This window comes from Myotis yumanensis, unplaced genomic scaffold, assembly GCF_028538775.1.
Source record: "Myotis yumanensis isolate MYYU_CA2020_CCGP unplaced genomic scaffold, mMyoYum1.0.hap1 SCAF_1, whole genome shotgun sequence".
NCBI classification, from domain to species: Eukaryota; Metazoa; Chordata; class Mammalia; order Chiroptera; family Vespertilionidae; genus Myotis; species Myotis yumanensis.
In genome coordinates this window covers 110,005,021-110,025,577 of record NW_027223752.1, presented here as the reverse complement: position 1 = coordinate 110,025,577, position 20,557 = coordinate 110,005,021, and the positions used below count along the sequence as shown (strand labels likewise).

Genomic DNA, 20,557 nt, shown 5'->3' with positions numbered 1-20,557 from the left:
AATAAAGAAGAAATGAAGAATGACATAGCTGAAATAAAGAACACCTTGGAAGGGTTTAATAATAGCCTAGAAGCAGATTTGGACTGAATCAGTGAATTAGAAGGCAAAGCAGAAAAAAACACCTATTCAGAACAGCAATTGGGAAAAAAATTAGAAAGTAGGAGAGGAGTTTAAGGGAGCTTTGGGACATCATGAGACATAACAAAGTTCACATTATAGGGGTGCCAGAAGGAAAAGAATGCAAGCAAGGAATAGAAAACCTGTTTGAAGAACTAATGGAAGAAATTTTCCTGATCTAGTGAAGGAAAAAGTCGCTCAAGTTTAGGAAGCACAGAGAGTCCCAATCAAAGTGAACCCTGAAAGATCCACACATAGGCACATCACAATTAAAATGGCAACCATTAAAGACAAAGAAAGAATCTTAAAGGCTGCAAGAGAGAGACAGAAAGTTCCTACAAAGGAACTCGAATTAGACTGTCAGCTGATTTATCAATAGAAACACTTCATACTAGAAGGGAGTGGCATGAAGTATACAAAGTAAGGAAAACCAAGGTACTGAACCCAAGGCTATTCTATCCAGCAAGGCTATCATTCCAAAGTGAAGATGAAATAAAGAGCTTCACAGACAACAAAAAAGGCTAAAAGAGTGTACTACCACCAAACCAGCTCTACAAGAAATGATAGAGGAACTGTTGTAAGAAAGAGAAAAAAAAGAACACAGACATAAATAATAAGAACGGTGAAAAATAAGTATCTATCAATAATAACCATAAATGTAATGGCTTAAATGCTCTAATCAAAAGACAGGGCTGAATGGATAAGAAAACATGACCCATGTATATGCTATTTACAAGAAACCCACCTCAGAACAAAAGACTCACATGAATGAAAGTAAAGTAATGGAAAAAAAATTTCCAGTCAAATGTAAATGAAAAAAAGCTGGGGTAGCAATACTCACATCTGATAAAATAGACTTCAAAATGAAGGCAATCACAAGAGAAAAATGAAGGTAACTTCATAATACTAAAGGGATCAACAAGAGGTTATAACTCGGTAAACATATATGCACCCAATACATGAGCATCCAAATATATTTTTAAAATTCTGGAGTATTTTAAGTGAGAGATCAGGAGCAATACAATCAGAAGGGGACTTTAACACCCCACTAACATCTCTGAATAGATCTTCTAGACAAAATTTATGTAACCTGTTTACTAGAATGTATAAGTAGTCTAAAACTAGTTTTAAATGATTTTAATATTTGTGATAGGAATTAATTTCTAGCTTGCAATTAGAAAATTGTTGTGATGTTCAGGAGGGTATGCACAGCATCCATGGAGGCAAAGAATGTATTGTGGTATGAGATTTTTAAATTATTGTATATGCCATGGATAAAATTATTTGATAGGTTTCATCATTGTGGTTTTGCATAAGCCCATGTTTGAAAATATTTTCTTATTTCTGATATTTGACTCCAGTGTTTGATTATTTCAAGCACCTGAGACTTAGAAATAAGAAATTTATGCCATGCATTGAGTCTTTGACTGATCTATTTAGTCAGAAACAGTGTTTGACACTATCCTGCACTAGAGATTGAGAGGCATGGCAGATCTACCTAATACATAGACACAAACCCAAATAGGCAACCAAAATAGGGAGATTAAAAAAAAAAAAATGAAAGAACAAGAGAATTCTCCAAAAGGAGAGATACATGAAATGGAGATAAGAAATTTATCTGACACAGAGTTCAGAATGATGATGACAAAGAGCTCAACAGCATGAGAAAAGATATAGGAACTATGAAAACAGAAATAAAGAATGAGATAGTACAAATAAAGAACACATTGAAAGGAATACACAGCAGATTAGGGGAAGCTGAGGATTGAATCAATGAATTAGAAGACAGGGTTGAAAATAATCAATCAGAGAACCAAAAAGAAAAAACAGGAGGGCAGCTTAAGAAAGCTATGGGGCAACGTGAAATGTAACAATAATAGAATAGCAGGCATGCCAGAAGAGGCAGAAAGGGAGAAAGGGAAAGAGAACATGTTTGAAGCAATAATGGCAGAAAACTTGCCTAACCTGGTTAAGGAAAAACTCACACAAGTTCAGGAGGCACAGAGACCCTGAAGCAAGAAGAACCCAAACAGGCCCATGCCCAGACACATCATAATTAAAATGCCCAAAATTAAAGACAAAGAGAGAATCTTAAAGGCAGCAAGAGAAAAGAAAACTGTTACCATAAGGCTGATACCTGATTCCTCATCAGAAACTCTATCGCCAGAGGGAATGGCACGAATTACTCAAGGTAATGGAAAGCAAAGATCTGAGATCAAGATTACTATATCCAGCCGAAACCGGTTTGGCTCAGTGGATAGAGCGTCGGCCTGCGGACTGAAGGGTCCCGGGTTCGATTCCGGTCAAGGGCATGTACCTGGGTTGCGGGCACATCCCCAGTAGGAGATGTGCAGGAGGCAGCTGATCGATGTTTCTCTCTCATCGATGTTTCTAACTCTCTATCTCTCTCCCTTCCTCTCTGTAAAAAATCAATAAAATATAGAAAAAAAAAAAAAGATTACTATATCCAGCAAGACTATCATTCAAAATAGACAGTGAAATAAAGAACTTCCCAGACAAAGAAAGGTTAAAGTTTATCACAACCAATCCAGCATTACAAGAAATGCTAAAGGGACTGCTGTAATGAAAGAGAGAAACCTAAACATACATAATTAAAATGGCGATAAATAAGTACCTATCAGTAATAATCTTAAATGTGGATGGATTAAATGAGCCAGTCAAAAGGCATAGGGTACCTGAATGGATACAAAAACATGACCCGACTATATGCTGTCTACAAGAGACCCACCTGAAAACAAAAGACTCACACAGGATAAGAGTGAAGGGATGGAAAAAAGGCTTAACTTCCAAAATATATAAAGAACTCATAAAACTCATACCAAACAAACAACCCAATCAAAAAGTGGGCAGAGGACCTGAAAATACACCACTCCCATGAAGACATAGGAATAGCCAACCTATAATAATAAAAGTGTAATGTTCTAATTAGACCAGACGTCTTCTGGACAACCTTCCAGACAAAGCCAGGTTTTCGAGGGATGCCCAGGCCTTGGGTGCCTGCTGGCAGCCAGAGGGAAGTCTGGGTCCTGGGTGCCAGAGGGAAGCCAGTGCTGGCAGCCAGGGAAAGGAAGGCCTACTCTTGCATGAATTTCATGCATCGGGCCTCTAGTAGATATATGAAAAGATGTTCAACCTCACTGGCAATTAGGGAAATGGAAATTAAAAATACAATGAGATACCACCTCATACCTGAGGTGGCCATTATCAATAAGACTAGCAATAACAAGCGTTGGAGAGCTTGTGCTAAAAAGGGAATCCTTATTCACCGCTGGTGGGAATGTAGTGGTACAACCACTATGGAAAGCAGTCTGGTGATTCCTCAAAAAATTAAGAATAGAGTTACTATACAACTCAGCAATCCCTCTCCTGGCTATATACCCAAAAAACTTGAAAACATGTATTTATAAAGATATATTCACCCCTATGTTCATTGCAGCATTATTTACAGTGGATAAAACAAGGAAACAACTAAAGTGTCTGGTGATAGAGAACTGAATAAAGAAGTGGTACATATACACAATGGAATACTACTCAACCATAAGAAAGGATGAAATGATGTCATTTATAACAACATGGATGGACCTTGAGAACATTATGCTAAGTGAAATAAGTCAGTCAGAAAGAGGTAAGAACCATATGATTTCACGCATATGTGGAATATAAAACTGAAACTCGTGAACACGCACAGCAGTGTGGTGGTTGCCAGAGGGAAGGTTCAGGGGGTGAAAGGGGTCCTAATATTTGGTGACAGGAGATTTGTTGTTGGATGGTAGGCAATATGCAGATCTTGTAACTCAGAAACCCACACCTGAAACCAATATGATCATATTAACCAATATCACCCCCAATAAATTTAATTTTAAAAAAGGAAAAAATGCCTTATGACTGAAAAACTACACAGTAAATCCTGATGTGCTTTGGGACATGATGTCTCTGCTGGTTGTGGAATTGTTTCCCTCACTGTTTTTTGCAAAGCCTCCACAGCAACTCAAGCTTCTTTACTCTCCATAATCACACTACCAGTGATGGCGAACCTTTTTTGCTCAGTGTGTCAGCATTTTGAAAAACCCTAACTTAACTCTGGTGCCGTGTCACATATAGAAATTTTTTGATATTTGCAACCATAGTAAAACAAAGACTTATATTTTTGATATTTATTTTATATATTTAAATGCCATTTAACAAAGAAAAATCAACCAAAAAAATGAGTTCGCATGTCACCTCTGACACGCGTGTCATAGGTTCGCCATCACTGCACTAGGCACTCTGGGTGCCCCTCCTATAAATATTTCTGGAGCAGGAGCCACCAGGTAGTTATTGACATGTCATGTTTCTTGACTAGAAGACTAATGGGTAAAGCATATTATATACCTTGATAAAGTAGATTTGTTTTCTATCCTTCAAAGTCTAAACCCCAACAAACTCCAACTGGGTTATACCCATTAAGACATCTCAGTAAAAGGAAAATGAACCATGTAAATAATACAGATTATACATGCCTGCAAGAAAAATCACAGTTAGAAGCTCCAACCTTTGTGGCATCAAATGTATTTACCATTGGCTGGTTAGGTGAGGAAAAAGATGTAGAAAAATTTCTGGATGACTAAAATAGTATGTATGTCTGTGTATTTGTTTTTAAACAAATTAATATTGAAATGGATTAATGGTCTAAAATTGGAATTTCTAACATTCTCTTAATATTTGTAATTTCATGCATCATAAAAAGGCCCTGAATTTAAATTGTTGAAAAGTGGGTATTATTATCATTACCCTAAGCATTCACCAAATATCATCAGTGCCTTAAATTACATTTTCTTGATCTTTCAAGCTATGATAACAAGATAAATGTTGGCCTTGGCATCTGGGATGTAGTATATATTTTTAAACTATGAAAATATCATTGCTCTCTCACAGTGAATGAAACACTTATTTTCCAAGTATTATCAATAACTTCTGTTTATATGATCATATTCATCTGATCCTCATAAGACCAACAGTCTGATCTCAGGTTAAAGTATGAACTAAGATGCCATCCATCGCCAGGACGGAGAGACACCCACAGGTAGTATGGTAAACAAAAGTCCTCAACCTTATTTTCCATTATGTTCCAATCACCTAAGTATAAGCAATTAAAGCAAAATTAGCAATTTTACTGACAATTGATTTTTATTTGATTTTTTTTACGATTGATTCATTTTAAAGTCATTTATTTGCTAAAAATATATGACCTGGAAGTAATTTATAAAGAAGTAATTTGTAACGTTCCTACATGAAATAGCTCATTATGTTGGCAAGTAACTGTGTTTCTACTGTATATATGTTCTTGGGGACAAACAGTCATAGGATTTCCAAAACTGTCCTCCCCCCATAATAGTTTACCAGAAATTTCCCAGAGTTACTATGAACACTATTCACTAAACTAGATCAGAGAAAACTGCTTCCTCCCTTAATCTCATGGCTTAACTTGGCTTAACTTGGAGAATTCATGGCAAAATATACCACCCATCAATTTTGAAGTCTTCATAAATTAAGAATGTTTCACAGAAAATGGGAATTTACAGAAATAGTACATTAGGGCTGTGGCTATGACTGTGGCTGTGACATTAAGTGGTTTTATGTGCTTATTATTGCAGGGTATCTACTTATATAAAAACCATGGGTGGTGTTCATCACATACAGACAAACAGCCGCGACTGAGCGGAAGGAAGTCAGTCCTACAGGGGTTGTCTTGGCAACGGCTGTGCCCTCCCACAAGCTGTTTCCCGGAGCTGTTTCCTGTAAGGGCGGAGTTTGAGGCAGGAACCGGCCCTGGGAGCATGGAGGCAGATCTTTCTAAAGTGTGCCGCGCCAGCACGGGGTGAACCTGAGTGAGGGCGGCTGAAAGGCTTAGAAAAGACAGACAAGAGAATGAAAGCCGGGTCTCGGTGGGACGCTGCTTCTCTGAGAGACAGCGACCATGCCCACAGCCATGCCTTTATTTTATAGCAGATGCTACCAGGCAAAGTAAGGGCGTGACCAAGATGTTTACAAACATTCTTCTGGGTTTCAATCCTACTCAACTACATGCACCTGAACTCTATCAAGCCCACATCACTCAGGCATGTGGGGCCAAGTGTTCCGACCATAGGTTCAAGCTTACAACTACAGCTGTTGGCTATAATTGTGCTGAGAGGGCCCTGCCCTCCAAGCTGGGACTTGCACATAGCAATGAGAGGACTGTGCCCTCTCCTCAGTCCAAGGCTTGAACCTGTCCAAAACACTGTAGCGGCTCCCCACAATAAAGTTTTAATTCTCTTTCTTGTTACTAATGTTGTGGCCCCACCCCATAACAAAGAAACAAAGGAAAATTTCCCCATCGAATTTCTGAATAGTATTACTCCTTCGGGAATGCCCTGTCATAAATTAAAATTGAAAGTGGGTGCAATCATCATGCTATTGAGAAATCTCAATAGTAAATGGGGTCTTTGTAATGGTACCAGATTTATTATCAAAAGATTACGACCTAACATTATCAAAGCTGAAGTATCAACAGGATCTGCAGAGGGAGAAGCTGTTCTGATTCCAAGAATTAATTTGTCCCCATCTGACACTGGCCTCCCATTTAAATTGATTCGACGACGGTTTCCCATGATGCCAGCATTTGTGATGACTGTTAATAAATCACAAGGACAAACTCTAGACAGAGTAGGCATGTTCCTACCTGAACCCGTCTTTGCACATGATCAGTTATATGTTGCTTTCTCTCGAGTTTGAAGAGCATGTGATGTTACAGTTAAAGTTCTAAGTACTTCATCACAAGGGAAATTAGTCAAGCACTCTGAAAGTGTTTTCACTCTTAATGTGGTGTACCGGGAGATATTAGAATAAGTTTAATCACTTTATCAGTCATTGTTTGCATCACTGTTATTTTTATATCATGTTTTTGTTGTTTTCATATCATGTTTTTGTCGTTTTTATATCATGACTGTTGTTTTTATATCCTTTTGTTACTGTTTATTTATTAATAAACTTATATATGATTTCCATATACATTTTACTAATTTCCTTTCATCTCTCACACTTCTGTTATAGAGAAAGGGCAAATAGCAATGTTAAAATATCTCTGCTAATTAATTCCCTTTTAAAAAAATATATATTTTATTGATTTTTTACAGAGAGGAAGGGAGAGGGATAGAGAGTTAGAAACATCGATGAGAGAGAAACATCGATCAGCTGCCTCCTGCACATTCCCCACTGGGGATGTGCCCGCAACCAAGGTACATGCCCTTGACTGGAATCGAACCCGGGACCCTTGAGTCTGCAGACCAATGCTTTATCCACTGAGCCAAACTGGTTAGGGCAAGGTCTGAGTATTTTAAGTCTCTCTGTTGTCAATAACTATATTTAAGTAAATCAACCTGAAATTTTGTGTACTTGTCTATAAAATTAAAGGAGTAAATGATACCTTTATTATTTCTTTTAGCTTGAAGATTGTTTCAGTGTGTACACTGTAGTTGTGATATTCCAATAACCAGTCCTTCAACTGTAGAGTCATTTTCTCCTGATTAGTATCAGGGACTTTAAAAACCAGAGAAAGAAGAACCAAGATGGCAGCGTAAAGTACAGACCTGTGCGTGATGCCTCCCACAACAACATCGAGACTACCAACTATAAAACAAACAGTTGTCATTCAGAACCATGGGAAAGCTGGCCCAGTGGAAGCTCTACAACTGGAAGGAAAGAAAGAAGAGCATTGAGACTGAGTAGGTTGTGCAGAGGCTCCAAGAACGGAGGTACGGAGTCACGGGCCAGGCTGGCTGCAACTGGATGCACGGTTTTTTTTCAATCGGAAAGGGCTGCAGACTCTCAAGTCCACTGAGCTTGTTTGGGGCAGAATTCTGAGGTCCCAGACCCCTACGGGGAGAGGCAGGACGGCCTTGCAACGGGCAGGAGAGCGAGAGTGGCTGTTTCACGGAGCTGATCTCTGGCACTCGGGGACACGAGACACTGAGTCGCAGAGAGGCGAGGAGTGGCGGAGACGCTATTGCCCTTGGCCCCACCCTGGTGATTCGCCAAGAACAGAGGTGCAGAGTCGCACGCCAGGCTGGCTGCAACTGGATGCGCGGTTTTTTTCAATCAGAAAGGGGATGCAGACTCTCAAATCCACTGAGCTTGTTTGGGGCAGAATCCTGAGGTCCCAGACCCCTACGGAAAGAGGTGGGACGGCCTTGCAACGGGCCGGAGAGCGAGAGTGGCTGTCTCACGGAGCTGCTCGCCAGCACTCGGGGACTCGAGACGCTGAGTCACAGAGAGGCGAGGAGAGGCGAGGAGTTGCGGAGACACTATTGCCCCTTGCTCCACCTTGGTGATTCCCGGGGACCCCGCCCTACTCAATTTACATCCTCACCCAAGCTGTGCTAGTGGCACAAAGAGAACCACCGGCGCTTTTGTAGCCCAGCGCAGCAGAATGCAGATTTCAACTCCTCACATACATAAGGGACACACTCAAGAAGCAGAATCAGGTTCGAAGGAAGCCAGAGCCGGAATTGGCTGGGCCGGAGACGTGGAACCGCTGTACCAGCAAACGCAAAGGCAGGTCCACCAGATCCAGTCTCGCATGGGACGCTGGGAGATGGCAGACAGGCAGTCTGTGCACTTGGTAGAAAATGAAATCCAAGCAAGCATACCAGATATTCAGCCACCAGGAGCGCATGGAGATTTTGTCCAGCAAGGAGCCGCCCAACAAAGGACAGAATGCCAAACTTCATGTTGCTGAGACGGCCCCCGTGAGGCCGAGGTGGCCCCCGTAAGGCTGAGGCAGCCCCTGTGGGGCCGAGGCGGCCCCCTAGAGGCTGGGATGGCCCCCATGAGGCTGAGATGGCCCCAGTGAGGCTGAGGCGGCCCCGGTGAGGCTGTGGTGGCCCCGGTGGGGGTGGGATGGCCCCGGTGAGGTTGAATCAGCCCCGGTGAGGTTGAATCGGCCCCGGTGAGGCTGAAACGGCCCCAGTGAGGCTGAGATGGCCCCGGTGGGGTTGCAACGGCCCTGGTGAGGTTGAAATGGCCCCGGTGAGGCTGGGACAGCCCCGGTGAGGTTGAAACGGCTCCTGTGAGGCTGAGATGACCCCTGTGAGGCTGAGACGGCCCCTGTGAGGCAGAGACAGCCCCTGGGAAGCTGAGAAAAATACCAGATGAACTCACTCATTTATGGATAATAAGGACCATTATAGACTGATGAACAAAAATGGATACAGAGGCAGAGCAGCATTGAGCAGAATGTCAAACTACATTCTAGTGGGAACCCTGGGGAGGGTTGGGGGGGGGGGTAGGAGAGCAACCGAAGGACTTATATGCATGCATATGAGAATAACTAATGGACACAAGACACTGGGGGTGGGGGAAGCCGGGGGAATGTCAAGGGCGGGGGGGAGGAGACATGTGTAATACTCTTTGTAATACTTTAAGAAATAAAAAAATAAAAATAAAATATCTGGTACTCTGATCAAAAAATAAAATAAAATAAAAAATAAAAACCAGAGAAAAACTAGCATGTTTTTGTTCATTAGGACAGGAAAGGTAAGGGTATTCCTAAGTCTAACCACTCAGAACCTCAGAGCTATCTCTCTTTCAGCAGCCAACACTTGCTTAGGCCATTGCCAGCATGCTCTTTGCTGCCCACATTCTGTCTGTGGGTCCCACCTGGGTGAGAGCCATTAGGACAGAAGATTTGCACTCCCTGCCAGGTTGTACTTTGGTCCTGAGCTCTAACAGCTCTGTGATATTGGCCAAGTTATTTAACCTCTCCAAACCTGTTTCCTTACCTGCAAAGTGGGGATAACATTTATTGGGTTGTTACATAAATAAAATGTGGTAATCCCACATGTGCATAGTGTGGTGCCTGTGTCAAGGTAAGCACTCAGTAAATGGCAGGAACTTTTTTTTTTTACCACCCTACAGCCTCCATATAATTCAGTACCTAAGTGAAGGAACTAGTAGTCACAGTGTTGCCACAGCATCTGGTCCTCTCTTCTGGACTTTTTTTTCCCCACATTATATAAACCAGCTAGTTTATTATTTTATAGTAAGAAGTATAACTTTTACCATTCAGACTGAAATACCTATGCCAGCATGGGACAATAATTTAAGAAAACAGGAGGCATAATCGATTAACCATAGGTATCTCTTTCACAAAAAATAAACTGGTAGTGGTTGCCCTGAGGACAACTGGGTGGTTTGGAATCAGAGATTGGAGATTGACTTTTCACTGTATACTATTTTACCTTTTGAATTTTGAACATAAAAAATATTTTTGGCATGATAATTTTTGAAAACTTTAAGACAGAATTTTTATTTTTTAAAATATATTTTTATTGATTTCAGAGGGGAAGGGAGAGGGAGACAGAAACATCAATGATAGAAATCATTGATCAGCTACCTTCCGCATGCCCCTTACTGGGGATTGAGCCCACAACCTGGGCATGTGCCCTGAGGGGATATTGGACAGTGAATTTCTAGTTCGTGGGTCAATGCTCAACCACTGAGCCATGCCAGCGGGGACAGAATTTGTATATTTTTTAGTACATTTTTATTGATTTTATTGATTTCAGAGAGGAATGGAGAGGGAGAGAGAGATAGAAACATCAATGATGAGAGAAAATCATTGATTGGCTGCCTCCTGCATGCCCCACAGTGGGGATCAAGCCCACAACCCGGGCATATGCCCTGACCGGGAATCCAAATGTGATCTCCTGGCTCCTAGGTCGATGCTTAACCACTGAGCCACAGTGGCCAGGCCAGAATTTGTATTTTCAAAAAGTTATGTCTCAGCATAGAGAATACAGTTAATAATATTGTAATAAGGATGTATTGTGTCAGATGGGTACTAAACTTATTGGGATGATCACTTTGTAAGGTATATAAATGCCTAATCACTATGTTGTACACCTGAAGCTAATATAATATTGTATGTCAAAAAAATTTTTAAGTATATGGTTTGGTTTATGAGAAGGAGTATGGGGCTTATAATTCATGACTTTTTCAGTCCTATGTTTGGCTTTATGCTGATCACCACTTCATTTACATGAGTATATTATAACTTAGTGAGTTTTGTGCAATCAACTTTCTTGTCACATGAGCAAACAGAGGCTCATAATGATATAATTTGGATGATTGTAATGTACAAATACAGTCTTAGTTTGGAATAACGAAAACACCACAGTCACACAACTGAATGTCCTTAATGTCATTAAACTCTAGTTTTAAATGGATAAAATGAAACTCTATACCCATTAAACAACTCCTTTTTTTGTGGCATAGAATAACAGTTTTGCAAGGTTAGAAATTTCCCGAGATCTGATTCACATAAATGTGAATGTATTTCACACCATTGAACTGTACACTTAAAAAAAATGGTAAAGACAGCATAGTTCATGTTTTTTAAGACCTTTTATTTATTATTTTAAAATATTTTTTTATTGATTTCAGAGAGGGAGAGAGAAATAGAAACATCAATCATGAGAGAGAATCATTGATCGGCCGCTTCCCACATGTTCCCCACCAGGGATCAAGCCATAAAAAATGGTAAATTGTATGTTATGTATGTTTTACCACCATTTGTAAAAAGTTCTTTGTGATCTATAGAGACTGAAAGTAGATTAGTAGTTTTCAAGGCCTGGGACAGTGAGCGAGTGAGGGGCAGTGACTGCTAGTGGATATTGGGTTTATTTAGGGGTGATGAAAATTTCTAAAATTGGATTGTGGTATGGTTGAACAACTCTAAATATACTAAAAAACCATTGAATTACAAACTTTAAATGGGTAAACTATCGCATGTAATTTAGACCTCAAAGTTTTTAAAGAAACCAACAAGTTATGCCTCCCTATGAGCTCCCTTCTGCGTTGTCTCGTCCATGCACCCCACAACTTGGTGCCATGAGAGGACAGAAGAGAAGGGAAATCTATTTGGTTCAGGATTACTCAGATTTTGACTGGTTTCAGCACAAGGGAACCAAAGGAATTCCTATTGTAGATTTGGCATAGGGCTTTATCTCCAACTCTCATCTACTGCCCAGGGAGGGAAAGGCACCAATTAAAAGAACAGGGAAAATGCAGTGTGAGTGGGTATTAGTTCAAATAACCCATGCTGACCCAGCCTTCAAAGCTGTTTTTCAAAATATTTTGAAAATGAAGACCTGGTGCCAAAATCGGTTTGGCTCAGTGGATAGAGCGTCGGCCTGCGGACTGAGGGGTCCCAGGTTCGATTCCGGTCAAGGGCATGTACCTTGGTTGCGGGCACATCCCCAGTAGATGTGCAGGAGGCGGCTGATCGATGTTTCTCTCTCATCGATGTTTCTAACTCTCTATCTCTCTCCCTTCCTCTCTGTAAAAAATCAATAAAATATATTTAAAAAAAAAAAAGAAAAAAAAGAAAATGAAGTCCTGGAAAAAAAACTGCATCCTTGTGAAAATTGACTGGCTTAGGAGAAACCAAGATGGCGGCATAGGTAAACACCGGAAATTGCTGCCTCGCACAACCACTTCAAAAATACAACTAAAAGATAAAACGAACATCATCCAGAACCACAGGAAGGCTGGCTGAGTGGAAATTATACAACTAGAGAGAAAGAGAAAAGCACACTGAGACTCAGAGGAGGTGTGGAAGTAAAGTGCAGAGGTACGGAGGCGCACGCAGAAAGGTCTGGCAACTGAGGACGTGGTTGTCTTTTTCAATCGGGAGGCAGACACAAGCTCCCAACTGCTCTGAACTCCAGTTCCGGGTGAGTCTCTGGGGACCCAGACTCATATGGGGAGAAACTGGACTGTCTGGCAGTGGGCAGAACTCGAGGGTGGTTTTCTCTCAGAGGTGCTTGCAGCCATTACTGGGACACTGAGATGCGGGGACTATTAGGGTAGGAATGAGGAACAGCCATAGCTGTTTGCTCTGCCCTGTTGATTCCCTGAGACTCTGCCACACCCAAGCTGACTGCAGAGGCTTTTGCATATGAAAGGCCTGGCCCTTTGCAATCTGAAAATTACCTAACAAACTGCAGCTGGGTCAGAGAGACCCAGAACATCCAAAAGAAGGCCCAAGGCCCCACAGCAGCTTGCATTGCTTCACAGCTGGGCCTCATCTAGGCACCTCCAAAACCCAAACAAAGAAGAGGAATCTGCAGATTTCTCCATAGCTCCAGCTGGGTACCTCAGGCACAGGCTAAATTAACACCTCCTCAGAGATCCAAGAGCCAGTGTACCCAGTGGTCAGAGTGGGACCATCCAGATTACAACTCCTCAGATCCAAAAGGGACACACTCAGGGGGCAGACTCAGTGAGCACCAAAGCCCCACTGAAGCAAGTCTTGCCCCATAAGGGTGTCTCTAGCACAGAAGTTCTCCCACTGCAGACACAGCTGATTCTCACAGCCAATTGGCCTGGAGGTCAATTCCTCCCAGTGATACCTACAACAATCAAGGCTTACCTACAACAAGACTGTGCACAAAGCCCACAAAGCAGTGCACCAAGAGTGTCCATCTCAGGTAATTGGGGAGGCTGAGCCACTGGGCCCTAGAGGATACCTAGCACAGAAAGCCACTCTATCAACACAGGGAAGCATAAAAAATGCGGAGACAAAGAAACAGGTCACAAATGACAGAAATGGAGGAAAGCAAACTACAGGATATAGAGTTCAAAACCACACTTATAAGGTTTTTCAAGAATTTTCTAGAAACCGCTGATAAACTTAGTGAGACCCTCAGGAAATCTAGTGAGACCCTTGAGGATATGAAAAAGGACCAACTAGAAATTAAGCATACACTGACTGAAATAAAGAATATTATACAGACTCCCAACAGCAGACTAGAGGGTCAAAGATTTGAAATACGAAGAAGTAAAAAACACCCAACCAGAAAAACAAAAAGAAAAAAGAATCCAAAAATATGAAGATAGTGTAAGGAGCCTCTGGGACAACTTCAAGCGTACCAACATCCAAATTATGGGGGTGCCAGAAGAAGAGAGAGAGCAAGATATTGAAAACCTATTTGAAGAAATAATGACAGAAAACTTCCCCTACTTGGTGAAAGAAATAGACTTACAAGTCCAGGAAGCGCAGAGAACCCCAAACAAAAGGAATCCAAAGAGGACCACACCAAGACACATCATAATTAAAATGCCAAGAGCAAAAGACAAAGAGAGACTCTTAAAAGCAGCAAGAGAAAGAAAGTCAGTTACTTACAAGGGAGTACCCATACGACTGTCAGCTGATTTCTCAACAGAAACTATGCAGGCCAGAAGGGAGTGGCAAGAAATATTTAAAGTGATGAATAGCAAGAACCTACAACCAAGATTACTTTACCCAGCAAAGCTATCATTTAGAATTGAAGGTCAGATAAAGAGCTTCACAGATAAGAAAAAGCTAAAGGAGTTCATCACCACCAAACCAGTATTATATGAAATGCTGAAAGGTATCCTTTAAGAAGAGGAGGAAGAAGAAAAAGGTACAATTTATGAACAACAAATACACATCTATCAACAAGTGAATCTAAAAATCAAGTGAATAAATAATCTGATGAACAGAATAAACTGGTGAATATAATAGAATCAGGGGCATAGAAAGGGAATGGACTGACTATTCTTGGGGGGGGAAAGGGGTGTGGGGGTGCGGGAAGAGACTGGACAGAAATCGTACACCTATGGATGAGGACAGTGGGGGGCGGGTAAGGGCAGAGGGTGGGGTGGGAACTGGATGGAGGGGAGCTATGGGGGGAAAAAGAGGAACAACTGTAATAATCTGAACAATAAAGATTTAATTAAAAAAAACATTAAAAAAATAAAATAAAATGCCTATATTGTATATTTGTTGGAAAAGAAAAAAGAAAAAATTGACTGGCTTAGAAATAACAGAGTTTGCCCTGGCCAATGTGGCTCAGTTGGTTGGACCATTGGCCCATGCATGGAAGGGTCATGGTTTCAATTCTCTGTCAGGGCACATTCCCAGGTTGCAGGTTTGGTCCCCAGATGGATCGATGTTTCTCTCTCTCTCTCTCCCTCTCCCTTCCTCTCTCTAAAATCAGTAAAAATATATCCTCAGGTGAGGACTAAGAAAAAAGGAAATAACAAAGGTTGTATTTTATTTGAGCAAATACAATATAGTATAACAAAGCAGTTATTTTTCTCCTTTTATTCATTTTCCATCCCTGCTGGAATTATTTGTGTATAAAGAGAATAGTCCTGCCGAAACCGGTTTGGCTCAGTGGATAGAGCATCGGCCTGCGGACTGAAGGGTCCCGGGTTCGATTCCGGTTAAAGGGCATGTACCTGGGTTGCGGGCACATCCCCAGTGGGGGGTGAGCAGGAGGCAGCTGATCGATGTCTCTCTCTCATTGATGTTTCTGGCTCTCTGTCTCTCTCCCTTCCTCTCTGTGAAAAATCAATAAAATATATTTAAAAAAAAAAAAAAAGAGAATAGTCCTGAAATAAATATCTTAAATCTCATTATGTTAGTTATCACATGGCAAAATGAGTTTTTGAAGAACAAAGTGTTAAAAACGTACTTATGAGAAAATGATTTATATGGAAAAAAGCTACACATAAAGCATAAAGATTAAGATACACCAAGCTTAAGTAATTCAGAAGCAGGCCTGTGTCTTTAGGATGACCTTAGTAAAGAAGGGGCACATTTCTGAGGATCTTGGTCTACTACGATGAAACGACGTCATGGCCAGCTGGCTGGCAACAGCTCCGCTTGTCTCAAACATGTCCGAATTGCCTAATGACTTTTCACTGCAGTCTAGAAAAACACAGTGCTGGCCCCACAAGTCCTCACCATATATTTTAAAGGTGTGCTTTAGGCACACATGGAGCGGCATGTACTGGACACAAGAAGAAAACGGAAAAGGGATGGAATATGTCTTGTTTTGGGCAAGCGTAGTGCACAAACACATTTCAACACAGAGAACTTCACTTCTTTTATTTCCCCATTTCAAATGTTTTAACATTATGAACTACATAATGACAAGGTGGTGTAACCCCATGATCCAGGATCAGTAATTTCTATATTCAAAAGTCATGATTCTGAAACTTTTGGAATGAATCCCCCCCACCCCAAATGCAGCTCTGGATTCTATGAACCTATGTTGTCAAGATGTAGATATCCATGCAGCTTCCAATTTACTGCTTGCTGTGTTCAGCGCATTTGTAGGCAGTATCTATTGGAGGCTGAGTGGAGAGTTATAAAATCAAGCTATTTTTATAGCAAGAACTTTGGTTTCAGGGACAAATTGAATGAGCAAGAATTCAGTTCCAGTGCACCTTTGAGAGCTCAGCTGAAGCTGTTACCACCTTCCTGAGCAATGTATGTCCTCACCATCTCTGGATGGCAACATTGTCAGTTGCATCAACAGCTTTCTTCCAGAACCCATTTTATTCGATATTGATGGCCATGCCTCACAGAAGCCTGGGACCATCCCAGCCCCAGGAGTTGAATTTTCACTGGAAATCCAGTGCTTTTAATTCCATTCTCCTTTCCAGTGACTGGTTATGATGAAAATCTAGCTAGTAAGAACTCAGAGGGTCCTCTGTGCAAGTTGTCCTTGCTTTTCAAATAGGACAAAAGGAAGAGATGCTGCCTGTCTCCTCCCTGAAACTGCGGCAGCAACATTAGATCAGGGGACCCAGCCTGAACAGAGAGCAGGGGGAAAGATCTGGTTGTGATGCCATTATGTCTCTATATTGAGCAGCCTAGGATTTCCTACCTCTGGACTTATTTGGTGAGATAATAACATTTTATTTACTTATTTATAAATATTTTTTTGTTTAATCCTCACTGGAGGATATTTTTTCCCCGTTGATTTTTAGAGAGTGCAAGGGAGGGAGGTTGGGAAGGGGGAGAGAAACATCGATGTGAGAGACACAGATTGGTTGCCTCCTACACGCAGGATCAAACCTGCAACCCAGGTATGTGCCCTTGATTGAAAATTGAACCTGTGACCCTTCAGTCTGCAGTCCTGCGCTCTAACCACATAGCAACACCGGCCAGGGCTAAAATTTTATTTTTAAAGCATTATGGAGATGAGGGGACATTTATTTTCGGTCCTAAGTAATCAGATGCAATCCTCTTCCTCTGAAATAACTATTTTAGAGTGAAGCACACATTCTTTTTTAGACCAAACTAATTCTTGTGTGAGTACTGACTTGACCTTCCCCCTCTCCTAAATTCAAGCACCTTGGAGTGTGTGCTCTGGATTTCGTCTAGAGGACCTTCCTCCCCAGCATTACTACATCAAGGTCTGGTTCAAAATCTATCTCCTATAGAAATATTCTTATAAAATCCTTGCCTACATCTTTCTCTAATTCTAGCACATAGCATTTACTGCTTGTCTGCTGACTCCTGAGTCTTCTCTGTGTCTGCCATTAGGCACACATTTGATTTAGTGACTAACTGAACGAATGACTGACTGATTGACTGAGTACAAAGGATCATTTTTCTTCACCTGAAACTTGGGGTTTTCCTTACTCTTCTTCCTTGTCTTCTTTCCTCATCTAACTTCTCTATAAGACAAAAATTGAGATAAATTTAGAGCTCAGACTCTGAAAGAAGGATCCGTATTTCTAAAGAAAGCTCCAAATGGTATGCCCTGCCTTCTGGGAGTTACAAATAAGTGACAGAATTGTGATGGGGGAGTAGTAGTTAGATGCTATATAAATGACCTCCTACTGCTATACCTCCCCACATGGATTGGCCAGTTCTATTATTGAAACTAGGGGTGGGATGGCGGCATCCTCAACAAGGCAGAAGTTATAGTAGAAAATATAGCAGAGTCTAGCACAGAGTAAGCCTTCAACAAAGGTCTTAAGAGTGAATGAGAGAAGACATAGGCAAAGAACAGGGCATGGTTAGGGCTTTGGGCTTATACCTTGAAGCTCTTTATTATAAGCATAGAATGAAATGTGGATACCAGCAATAATACTGCTGTCTCAATGTAATGAACTTCATCTAAATGTGCTAACATAAAAGTATTTGACCTAATGTAGACTTCAAGCTATTTTGAAATGGAAAATAAAATCTTGGGTTGTTTTTACTTTAAAACTCCTATAGTTGTTACCTAAAACTCAAAATAGAAGTCTATCAGCAGATTTCCAGACCATGTGCAGAGAGGCCTACTCTACCACACAAGCTGAACTTGAACAGTGGCTCTTCTGTGTAGCAGCTCTGGGGCCATCCTTCTGATGAGATGGCAGAAAAAGCATTTGCAGAAATCAGACCCAGTGTGGAAATCAGCTCGAGCACCCTTGAAGGTCTGCAAATACAATTTTAACTCTAACTTCTACCCCATTCCAAGTTATTAACAATTTTTTGTAACTTTCATTAGGTAACATTAAATCGACACTGGAGTTTCTGCAAGATCTTTTCTATTACACAATAGAGTAAAAACTGTAGGAAACGTTCAGATAGTTAAATGACCACTAAACACTACATGTGTACTCAACATGGTTCTATTAAAAATGTCCTTCAACTATGGCATTCAAGGACAGTAACGCAATATTTCCCTTACAAAGCAACTGATTATAAAAATCTGCAAATGCCATAAATTCATTTATAGGCTCTTATTTTCATAAAGGCATGTCACTAGTTTCTTTCAATTCTTTCCTGAAGTATTTTTTTGTGGTTTACTTTTATTGTATTGCCGGATGCATTACCTTTGATCATCCTTTCCTAAAATGATTTTTAAAAGACCTGCAGAAAATTTTATTGCATAGGACACTACTGAGGACACCGAAATTGGGAACTGCAAATATGTGGCATTGGAACAAGTCTTACAAATATTTCATTTTAAGAATTTGCTAAATACAATTTTTTATAGTTTGTCCCTTTTAAAAAATTGAAGTTACAGCTAAGTTAACTACGTACAATGAAGCATTTTAGGAATGTTAGAATTTCGAGAATATGATGAATGATACAAAGGAAAAAAGCCATAATTCTTGTCGGCTACATATTGTATTGCCTTCAAAAGCAATTGTACATGTTGTATTCAGTTCATAGTTAAATATTTCTACTAATCTGTTTTAGGAGAGCAAATGTCTTTCAAGGTTTCAAGTTCCTCTATAAGCTTCTTGTTCTGAACTTCCAGCACTGCAACTCGACTCTCCAGACATTTTACATATTCTTTCTTTCGACGTCGACATTCTTTAGCAGCTTCCCTGAAAAAAAGTAGAAGCAAAAGGGCAAACAAAACAATTTTTGCATGCATGCTATTGACAAACAGACTGAAGAAAGCTTGGTATATGTGACATGGTTGCACTCCAAATCTTGGAACAACATTTCTAATTAAATTTCAAACACTAAGCCAAACCAGATTCTTAAGGGTCACAAATGTCCCTTCCATATGTCCACACGGCAATTAGTAGAATTGCTCCATCTCCTGCCTTGATTAGAGTTCACAGTAAACAAGATCCAAGTCAAAGACTGTTACTCTGCTTTATGGCAATAAAGATCTTTAAGGGCCTTGAGTTCCTCAATGAGAGTCTTGTTTTGGTTTTCAAGCACAGCCACACGGTTTTCAAGACATTTGACATATTCTTTCTTCTTCCTGCGACACTCCCGGGCAGCTTCCCTGGAACCAACACAAGGCAAATGACTCAGGAACAACCTCCCCGCACACTCCAGAGGGGCTCAGTGAACTTTGACCCCCCAAACTCAACAGCCAGTCAGTCCTAGGTAAGGTCTGTACAAAGCCACACAACAAATATACCGAAGCACATGCCATTTTTAAAGGTGACTCTAAGACAGTGATGGCGAACCTATGACACGCGTGTCAGAGGTGACACGTGAACTTGTTTTTTGGTTGATTTTTCTTTGTTAAATGGCATTTAAATATATAAAATAAATATCAAAAAATATAAGTCTTTGTTTTACTTTGGTTGCAAATATTAAAAAATTTCTATACGTGACACGGCACTAGAGTTAAGTTAGGGTTTTTCAAAATGCTGACACGCCGAGCTCAAAAGGTTCGTCATCACTGCTCTAAGACAACAGGAATGACTTGAGAGCAGTCCATTTGACCAGCATTCATCGTAAATGGTGTTTTCTTAGGGCATACATTCCATGAGAACTGTAACAAGAATTGTTTTCAGTAACCTAAAACAGTAGAACCACATCCCCAAGTGGAATTTCTACAAAAACATTTACAGATCCTTTCAATTATCTTAGTCATTTTTATCCACCAAAAGTCACATATTCCATCAGTTAACTTTATTTGATCAAAAATAATTACAAAAATCAATCCACAGAAACCTTAAATGTCAATTTGGGAGATTTTAATTCTTCAAGACTAAATCTCAGTGAAACAAGTAAATCAATCACAACTGCAAGAAACAGTTTATTGATTGGGAAACAACATGAATAAAAATAACAATAAATGAATTATAAATCATGCACATTTTCATAAACAAA

At 40.5% G+C, this 20,557-nt stretch overlaps 1 protein-coding gene across 17 annotated transcripts in view; it reads right to left on the bottom strand.

The window, feature by feature from the left end:
* Positions 1–14,719: 14,719 nt before the first annotated feature.
* CREM (cAMP responsive element modulator) overlaps positions 14,720–20,557 on the bottom strand; it is a 103,804-nt gene continuing 97,966 nt past the window's right edge. For 14 of the 17 annotated variants that reach the window (XM_070429496.1, XM_070429505.1, XM_070429515.1 and 11 more), the window contains one exon: positions 19,221–19,718. In XM_070429496.1, the coding sequence (XP_070285597.1) occupies positions 19,574–19,718 (145 nt within the window). In that variant the 3' untranslated portion in view covers positions 19,221–19,573. Of the gene's footprint in view, positions 19,719–20,557 lie in introns of all 17 variants that reach the window. The other 3 variants (XM_070429635.1, XM_070429571.1, XM_070429552.1) reach the window with 1 other exon arrangement.